At 45.9% G+C, this 10,309-nt stretch overlaps 1 protein-coding gene across 1 annotated transcript; it reads left to right on the forward strand.

The window, feature by feature from the left end:
* The first annotated feature begins 5,616 nt into the window (after positions 1-5,616).
* ZBTB42 (zinc finger and BTB domain containing 42) lies at positions 5,617-7,050 on the forward strand. Its single transcript, XM_054400587.1, has one exon. The coding sequence runs from the start codon at positions 5,623-5,625 to the stop codon at positions 7,048-7,050; it is 1,428 nt and encodes a 475-aa protein (XP_054256562.1). The 5' UTR covers positions 5,617-5,622.
* Positions 7,051-10,309: the final 3,259 nt, after the last annotated feature.

Below are 10,309 nucleotides of genomic sequence, written 5' to 3' on the forward strand. Positions count from 1 at the left end.
GAACATGACAAAGAAAACCCAAGCAACATTAAAATATGGCTGCCAGAGGGAATAGCATGGGTGAAAAGGGGAAAAAACATCTCTCAGAGAGGAGAGTGTACCTTACCAATGCCATGCAAATTTCTTTCACTACTGCAAACCAAGAAGTGTGCTCCCTTTAAAAAAAAAAAAAATTCAAAGGCTCCAAAAGTACCTTCATTTACCATTTCTGCAAGTCCAGAACAGAATAGATTGTAACAAAACCAACCAGAAGTTGAGGGTTAGGCAAGCTGAGTGAAACTAGGGAAGATGAATAACTGAGAGGAAGCTGTCTCCCCGCTGCTGAGAAGGGAGCTGCAGTACAGGTGTGATATTAAATGCCTGGCTGGTTTGGACAGGGACGTTGCAAGCTTTTGTTGTGGAGCTGAACGTGATCTGTGCCAGCAGTACCTCTGTGAAGTCCTTTGCGCTCTTAATGCATATCACTAGATTGGTGTATCCTTATTGAAAGCCATGTTACAGCAAATACAAGTTAATGTGTAATTTATATATGCAGCTTAGTGCTATGAGCTTATCCATTTGGTAGGATGACTTGACAAGGGCCCTAACTGCTACAATATCTACTCACAAATACTCTGTCGCACACAGCGTCTAATTATCAGGGAGAAATCAGTAGGACAGCCATAAAACAAATACGACTCACATAAGCACACTGCTGAGGAGACTGTCTGCAATACATGCTCTGATTAATGTCTGGAATAGCAATAGTGCAAGTTAATGCTTTCTCAAGTCTTAGATGACGTGCTTGAAAAGATCTTTGGGAAGGTCATGCCCACTTTTATGACTTGACTGCAAACCGAGCAAGCCCTCGAATGCTGACCTTGAATTTGACTGCAGGGTAGGTGCTGCATTAGATTGCTAATTGGGAAAGGTGTGTGGATGTCAATAGCAGCTCCTTCTCTTACCACCAAGGATTCTGCATCCTTTGCAGTTAAATCCCTCCCTGTCCAGGGAGCAAAGTATTTGGTTCTTCTAATGTCTGCTGCTAATGTGTGTGGGATAAGTCAGCCTCTGGAAAAGTTTGGAAGAACTTCTGCAAATAGACCTCACTGTAATAAATTAACTTAAAATATCATCAATCCTGCAAGTATCTGACAATCTCAGACTCTGACTCCCCCTCTGAAACGTGACTGGACTACCACAAAGAAGATGCCCTACAAACACGAAACAAACACAAAAACAAACATGAAAACCCAATCAACATAAAAGCACTGAAATCATGTAGAAACAAACACAAGGAGGCTCCTGCTCAATGCAGTGAGAGAGAAAACAATTAAATTGCATGAAAAACTTGTCACTACCACTTCTGCATTTGGCCAACAATGAGGCCTAGAGAGGCCCCACTCAGTAAATACATACTCTTGTTGGATCAAAGGAGTAAGAATGGAAGCAAGTCCTCAGGCTTTATGGACCTCATCCAGTTGGGTTTTCTACTAATTTCTGTGGGCTTTGGCTGATGTCCAGGCAGCATAAACAACCAGGAGTAGGGCTAGCCTTGTTTGGCAAACGAAAACTGTACTAGCACCAGTGATTTGCACTCTCTCTGCCCTAAACCTGGGCTTTCTGCTCAACTCCATAAGCCTCCATAAGCAGGAACAGGCTCACTGGCAGCCAGGAGGGTTTTAGCCAAACACAGGAATGCATGCTGCTGTACAGGGATGCCTAACATGGTGTTTCCTGTTTTTCCTGACCTCCTTCCATCAGTCCCTTTCATATTCAACCATCCTCATGTCCAGCAGCATGATGGTCACGATCTCCCCTGAGTATGGATGCTGATCAGAGAGTTCCAAATCAGCCAAGTAACTGCTGCTTGGCTCTGTTTCCTTAAAGGAGGGCTGAAAACATAGCCTCTCCTGGATTTTGTGGTAAGGGAGCCTTCAGCCTCCAAATGGCTGAGAGGCCAGGGAGATGAAAGCAGACGGTTTGCTTACCATGTTATGCTTTCACAAAGGCCTTCAGAAACTCAGGAGCTCTTGGAATAAAGTTCTGGGGCACTTCTTCCTGTTGCCTTGGCTTCAGTAAAGACTTCTGGCTTGTTTACATTAGAGAGTTGTACTACCAGTATTTTACACAACTGTAGTTAAATTTGTACAACACCTGTATTGCATCTATCGTTGCTCTGGTGTGAAGGCGAGTATAGTGTTTCTGAATCCCAGACAAGCAAGCCAACAACATGGCACCAAATGGATACCTGCTGTTAAGCTTTCTGACATTTCAGACTCAGTAATGACCACAGACTTACTGAGAAATTGTAATTGGTTTACTAAAAATAAGACACTGTTAGATACTATTCCTAGTTTACAGCACCCAAAGAGGAATTAAAATCCTGGTTCTCTTTTTATCTTATGTTTTCTCCCCTTATTATTAAAAGGATGAGGGAAAATTGAACAAATAATCACACAAAATAAGGGATTTCTACCAGGCAGTGTAACTCATTGCAAGACAAGAGACAGAGACAGCAAAACTCTACAAGCCAATAAATCCACAGAGCAACTCAATGGACACCACACTTGGAACCTGCACTTGCAGTTTGGGGAAGAAATTGCTCCACTTTTGTTAAAACGTGTACTTGCAGGCTGTGACTGCTGGACAAGACTCGCTTCAAAAGGACAGAGAGCTCCTGATTGTGTCTGTCACAGTGGACAAATAGATAAAGCTCTCAGCTTTACTGAACGATGACCAATTTTACCTCAGGACCTTTAACTTTTCGACTGGTGCTGGGGATGTCCAAATTCCAGGCTGCAGTTTCCCAATTTGAATGGTATGGATGATAGTATTACTAAACACCTGAGAAGAGCTTTGTGAGGATGGGGTCATTAATGTTCAAAAGGCATTTAAGTAATTGTGGTCTGTAAGAGAAACACAGCGCTGGCAATACAGACTGCGACTTCTGTGGCAAAGCCTAAAGATGAAATATCAACGAATGGAATTAAATTAGTAGCGAATCATCAATAAACCTCATGTTTTAAGCTGCTAATTGTGCACCGGAAAAGTAATTAAAAAACAGTTGCTGTCGTACAGGTATTATGATCTAGACAAGGCAATCCAGAGAAGGGGGGAGAAGGGAATTTCCCAGCTTTACTTGGTGGAAGGTCAAGCACAGCTCAAGACTCTGGCTGGCAGCTCGAAGTGACCAAAGTGCTCCGCTGCCCCAAACCTTCACAGCACTTTCAAACGCACTCTTTTTTCTTCTCAAGGGCAGCAACCCCCTGAAACATCAACTTCGACCCGGAGACATAATCCATCGCTTCGTGTCCGCGGCCACCTCTGTCTCCCCCGCCCCGGCGCTGCTGCAGCCCGCAGCCTCGCGGGACACCCTACGGCAGAGACGTGCCCCCACCCCGCGCTGGACCAGCTCCGGCTTTCAGCGAGGCGAGGGAGGCAGCCGCGGCTCCAGCAGCCGGATTTCGGCGGCGGCTAGGTCTGACCCCGGGCGCTGCGGTGGGAACCGCGTCCGGGCCCGCCTGCGGGCCCGGGCCCCGGCCCCGGCCGCCAGTGCCACTCTTCTCCACTCCCTCCCTCTGAAGGCGCTCACTTTTGATGGGATTACAGCTAATTAAAATTTAAAATTCAAATCAACTATCGAAAAGGTCATCTTGAAAAATCCGTCGGTATCTGGTATTTATCAGCTGACGCGCAACTAAAGATAAATCCGGGGCAGCGCTTTACTGCTTGCTCCATCCCTGACGCGGAGCAGGAGACGCGCAACTCCCGCTGCCGCGCTACCGGCCCTCCGCGGATGCGGCCGCTGTTCTCTACCGGGCAGCTCGCCCCGCCGCACGTCGGGCTGCAGCGGGCGGGCGCGCCCTCTTCGCGGCGGCGCAGCGGAGTTAGGAGCGGGACGGCCGCGCTGCCAATGCAGCGGCCCGGAGGGGAGGAGGAGAAAAAGGAGGAACAAGGGGAGGAGGAGGAGAGGGGGGGAGGGCGCAGCCGGCAGCGCACACCGGCCGCCGCCGCCGGCGGGGCTGGCCGGGGTGGTGGGGGCTATTGTGTGCACCAGACGGAGACACACACATAGAGTCACTCACACACACACACGCACCCCCGCGGCTCGGAGAGAAAGTATCGCGAGAGCGACCGGCTAACAACCTGCTCCACAACACCGCCGCGCCGCCGGCCCCGCGCCGCACCCGCGGAGCGCCGCGCACATGCGGACGCTGAGCCCAGCCGCCGCCCGCCGGTAAGTACGCGGTGAGCCACTCGGGAGGGCAAGTCCCTCGCCATCCCCACCCCTTCACCCCCCCTAACCCTCGGCGGAGGAAAGTCCTCCCTGCAAAGTTGGGGAGTGCGGCTGCAAAGGGGGGAGGCTCCGAAGAAGCGTCTCCTTGGTGCCCCCCCACCTCGCCGCGCTCTCCACTCCGCGGTGCCCGGAGCCGGGCGCCGGCGAAGGTCACCGCGGCGGGCTGCGGGGAGCAACTTTGCGGTAGGAGGTGGGGTTCGGGAAGGGCGGGGGGGTGGGGGGGGTAGAGTATGGAGGGGGGCGGGCTCGGGGCAAGTTTGTGGGATTTAATCGCGGGCTATAAATGGGGCTGCTGGAACTTTAAAAGGCAGCAAGCTGTGGTTGGCTGGTAGCGAGATTTGGAGTAACATATGGCATTAAAAGGCGCACAGCTGGAGGTAGCATTTCCATCGCAGTGAAGTCAGAGCAGCTGACTCTCCAGCTTGCGGTGTAATTAGCAAACCGAGCACTCCTCCTTTCCTCCCTCCCTCCCTCTCTCCCGCCTGCCTCTCTCCCTCCCTCCCGCCGCGCCTCGCTCGCACTCGCGGCCGCGCTCCCTCCTGCCCGCCCGGCTCTGCGCCCGCGGCCGGCTTCGCCGCGCCCCGCGGGAAGGTAAGCGCCCGGCCGTGGCAGGTAGCCGGCTGCAGCCGCAGCCGTGCCCTTTCGCTGTCCTTACGCCGCTTTTTTCCCTCTTTGGCTTTTAACAACTTTATGGGAAACTTTTCCCTTTATCCCTTCTCCCGCACCCCCTTTTCGCATGTGAGGGCCGGGGCCGCTGCTGCTCCCTCCCCTCCCCGCAAAAACGCCGCTTCCCCCGCGCCCGTCGCCAATGTTTTGTCGTGATTCGGTGCCTAACGACTGAGGAGAAAGTTTAAATGTGCGTGTGTGTGTGTGCGCGACGCGGGCGATAAGCTTTATTAAAAGATGCCCCGAGTTAGCGTTGCTGGGAATACAGACTGGGAGTTTGTGCCTTTTATATACATGTATGCGTGTGCGTGCATCGTAGTTTTACTAAAGTGCAAAGTGCTTAGTGGGAGAAACAAAGGTTGGAGGGGCTGCTGCTTTACTGGCTTTTGTTTACTTGCAATCAAGTTTTTCTTGTTCGGAGCAGGTGTGAAAGGATGAGAAGCATGTTGTGTTGTTGTTTTTTTTTTTTTTTTTTTTTTTTTTCTCCTCTCTGCCTTACCCCCTACCCCCCTCTTTTAATAAAACTATTGCAGACAATTAACAGTAAACGTTATCTCCAAGGCTGTTTCTTTGGCTTGTGTTACCAAAAAGCCGATCTGTTTGTTACAGCTGCTAGGAGGCTTTAGTTTACAGTAGCATTCAAGTTTTTCCTGTTTTGAACAGGTTATGAAGGAAGAATGGAGTTTCCAGACCATAGCCGCCAGTTGCTGCAGTGTCTGAGTCAGCAGCGTCACCAGGGCTTCCTGTGTGACTGTACTGTTTTAGTTGGAGAAGCTCAATTCAGAGCTCACAGAGCCGTTCTTGCCTCTTGCAGTATGTACTTCCATCTTTTCTACAGGGACCAGTTAGACAAAAGGGATATTGTGCATCTGAACAGTGACATTGTCACAGCCCCTGCCTTCAGCCTGCTGCTCGAATTCATGTATGAGGGAAAGCTGGAATTCAACAGTCTCCCCGTTGAAGATGTGCTGGCAGCAGCTAGCTACCTTCACATGTATGACATTGTGAAAGTCTGCAAGGGCAAGTTGAAAGATAAAGAATTATGTTCAGAAGAGAAGATTAATGATGAGGCGACTAGTTTGGAGAAAGCAGAGCATTTTCTAGACGCTGGAGTGCCCCTGGTCCACGAGTTTGACCCAGGAAACAAACAAAAATTCAGCGTTGCAGAATACGAGAGAGCAGCAGGCAAAGAAAAGGTCAGCAGTCACCCCGCCTGGTCCTCTGATCATATAAGTGTCAGCTCTGTGCCGACAGAGGCAGAACCGTGCGCCGCAGCAGCTGGAAAAACAAAGGCTAATGTCAATAGTTCCACAGGACCTTTGTCCCAAAGGTCTGTTAACCATCCCCTGGCCTCGAGTGATGTGGACTGTGCGCTGGATTTGTCTTTCAAGCCTGTGTCGGGGAGAGATTCCTTACACCCCTCCTATGTCTTTGGACAGCTGGCTTCCGACAGCCAGCAGCAGGGTACCGAGCCACTTGTTAAAGATGAACAAGACTTGCTGTCAGATCAGGAGGACAGCGAAGCCAGGAGTCCAGAGAGTCAGCATTTTGGGAATTCAGCCAAAAGCCTAGTGACAGGGTTAGGACACATGTTCGCGGGGAATGGCAGCTCTCATGCCCGAGAGGAGGATATAGATCAAGAGCGAGATGAGAGCGAGGACGACATGGATTCCTCAGACATCTCTTCGGGTGTCCTCGTGCCTCCTGGGCATATCTGCATTTGTCCCCTCTGTAGCAAGGTGTTCCCAAGCCCGCACATCCTTCAGCTGCACCTGAGCTCTCACTTCCGTGACAAGGACGGCTCCCGGACCCGCCTGTCCCCTGATGGGTCAGTCCCTACTTGTACCCTCTGTGGAAAGACTTTTTCTTGCATGTACACATTAAAGAGGCATGAGAGGACTCACTCAGGAGAGAAGCCCTACACCTGTGGCCAGTGTGGAAAGAGCTTCCAGTATTCCCACAATCTTAGCCGCCACGCAGTCGTGCACACTAGGGAGAAGCCCCACGGGTGCAAGTGGTGTGAGAGACGATTCACACAGTCTGGGGATTTGTACAGACATATCCGCAAATTTCATTGTGGCCTTGTAAAGTCCTTGGTTGTTTGAGACATGATGTTTTTTTTTTTTCCATTATTATTTTTTTCCCCCTCACCCTTTTAAAACAAAACAGGACAAGAAGGCAGCATCTGAATTGTAATTTCTCCCCCCCCCAATCCCCATCCCCGGCCCCTTAATTTTATTTTGGTGATACTCACTTCAGGTATATGATCGTTAAAAGATGCAGAGGTATACACTCCAGAGGCCTTGTGATGCAACACTTCCACCTCTCCATCTTCCCCGTTTCCCTGCCACTCTCCCTTCCCAGCACTGTCCTTTAGGTCTTCTCTTGTGCACCCATGTTACATTATTAATGTGAAATGATCTAAGTAATTCTGCAATGATTTAGCATCTGTTTTCATGCTGGAAGTACTTGCTTCACGGTCAGATTTTTTTTTTTTGCCCTGTAGTTTTAAAAAAGATTATCAGCAAATTCCAGAGCAAAAATTGGATTCCATTAAGCTCCCCTAATGCTCTCTTCGTGTTGCATGGAAACATCTGAAGAGGTGTACTATAATTTAAATACATTTCAGTGTAGAGAAACTTGTTTGCATATCACAGTGTAAGCGACTCTATTCTTACTTTATAGAGCTAGACAAGACCTTAAATTGGCCCAAATTATGACAGGGGTTGAGGTTTTCCTGGCTGCATGTTTGGTACTGGTCACTTTTTATTCTCTTTGTTATATTAGAATAATTCTACAGTCAGTCCTAAATTCTGAATGAGAAGTATTTGCTTTGGGACTTGACTTAAATGTTACCCACCCACTCTCCTCCCTGGACTGACCCTATTGAAAAGCTGCTTTTGAGCATAAAATATGGATGGAAAAACTCTTTCTGCCTGCAGCACATTCACTCCTGAAACGTTGAAGGGTGTGCAGTAGGACATACAATAAAATCATAGGATATGTGAATATTTGCATTCCTGTATCATTGCCCAGGGGCTGATCCTGTCCCCATTGAGGGGATGGACAGCACCGCTATAGTGATAACCTGTCTTGATACTGGGCTTTTGGGTTCAAGGTAACTCACACCACATGTGTTAGGAGATACCTGCTATCCTGTCTGAAGAGGTTGCTGCTAAAAATCAGCAGCTCAGAGTTTTATTTAATTTTTTAATGAAGTTGGTGATTCTCTCTGGGGTAAATTCTGTGCAATTGCTGGTGTTCTGAAGGGGCACTGTGTAGATGAACTGCTGGAGGGAAAAATGCCCCAACCTTTCCCCCCATGTCCCACCTCTTCAGGGACATTTTTGGAGGAATTTCTAGTGCCTCCCCTCCTTTTGTTCTTTTTTTCCTCCTTTTTTTTTTTTTTTAAGTTTGTTTGTAAACATGCTGCCTGTAGCTATAACCAGTATACTCCAAGTAACTCAATTACTCACCTAATAGAGCATCCTTTGGTCTGTGCATGTCAGTAAATATCAGATTATTCCCTTCCAGCCAAATTTCCTGTTCAAGGTACACATGTACATGGGACTGAAATACAATAATAATACCTGAGGGTTTTGAATGTTGTTCTGCTGCATTAGCATTGCTTCACCAGCTTTTCCTAACACTCCTGGAGTTGTTTTGTGAAACTTAAGTGTTAATTTTGAAATTAATTTGAAGCACTGAGTTAGATTATTTTTAAAAATTTTGCTTAAAATACTGTATTTCATTTTATGAAGAAAGAATTTTCCAATGCCATTGCCCTCTGGTCTAAAACTGAGCACTACCTACATAAATAATATGGAATTGATAGTTCTTTCTAATTTTAAGTACTTCCTTGTTTAAAGGAAATCAGGATATACTTGTTACAGCCTCTTCTTATTATTCATCTCTTAAACTATGAATGTACATGTAATGTGAAATTTCGCTTCTATTTATAGTTTTGGGGTTTGTTGCTTTCAGTCTGATTTCTTGACTGTAAAATATTTTTGCTGAACCTGTTACATATGAAAGTTGTGGGAGAGTACTGTATCTTGAACATAAGTGGCTTTGGTACTGTGGTCTTATTCTACTTAATCATTTTTTTCCTTTTTGCTGTGATTGGAAATAGCACTGAACAAAAATCTACTAAAATTAAGTTATTTTTCTTTCTACTAAAATAAGTTATTTTTTTTTCTCCTGAAGATACTTGATATAGTATTTATTAGGTTTTTTTTTAAGTGGAATTATTACTGTTAATCTATTTCAAAGCTAGTTAATTTACACTTCACTTTAAATTTCATAACAATGGGCTTTGCATGTTGAACGACATGTAAGGAGTTTAATGTAGAGTCAGCAGTACTGAAGCTGATAACCTTAATTTTGCATTGTTGTGACACTTTTTTTTTTTTTTTGCATTTCAGTCTTCAATTGCTGTTGGCTTGTTTGGTTTTGTGGTTTGTTTTTGGTTTTGTTTTTGTTTTTTATTAGAAGATCATAAAATAGGATGTGCCATAAGAACATCATTAGTGTATGGAGCAGGGAAAAGTTGAAACAAGTTTGTGTCTGATCTTAGTATAGAAATAATTAAACTGATGCTATAAGCATGCTCTGTACTGCAGTGAATATGGGGCAAAAGTTTTTAAAACAAACAAAAAAAGAGGAAAAAAAAAAGACTTTCTCATTCTTGCCTCCATCATGAACATGCTGTTCTCGTAGTCTGGTATTTGTGTTTCCACTCCTCATAGCTTGAATTTCTAAAGTAAAAAAAAAAAATGTTTGCACTTATTTTTGTTCCTAAGGTGACTTTTTTTGGCTATCTCTCTGTGTGTCTCACTTACTTTTAAGTTGCAATAGCTTGGAGCATGTTTTCAAAGTGGTTCATGGCTCTACAAAGAAGTACTAAAACCACGGCACACTTAACGCTTGTCTCTTCATGAACTGTTTCACTGTGGGGCGTTTGCTGTCTCTGTAGGGAACAGTCCTGCTCTGCATTTTAAACACTGGATTTGTCTTCTACAAATACTGTGAAGTTAATGTAAAAAAAATCATTGATATTTTTAATTGTTTTTAATCTTGGTGCAGTTCAGATTAAATATGTATATTTAAAGACACTAATTTTTGTGGAAGAGTTTTATAGTATACAGTATGTAGAAAAGCTATTGGAATGGAATATATTTTATAAAAATGTTCTATCACTGTTTTATAGTGAACTATTTTTTCTTCAGTGTTAGTGTAATACTGTTAGTCTAGATACGACAATCGCAGGAAGAGTGATTCAAGATACTGTTAGTGCTTAGTCGTGTGGAGTTCTATTTGCAACTGTATTGGTATGTGCTGTACAATGTGACAATCGTGTCTAGG

This window comes from Indicator indicator, chromosome 4 (assembly GCF_027791375.1).
Source record: "Indicator indicator isolate 239-I01 chromosome 4, UM_Iind_1.1, whole genome shotgun sequence".
In the NCBI taxonomy this organism is placed as follows: domain Eukaryota; kingdom Metazoa; phylum Chordata; class Aves; order Piciformes; family Indicatoridae; genus Indicator; species Indicator indicator.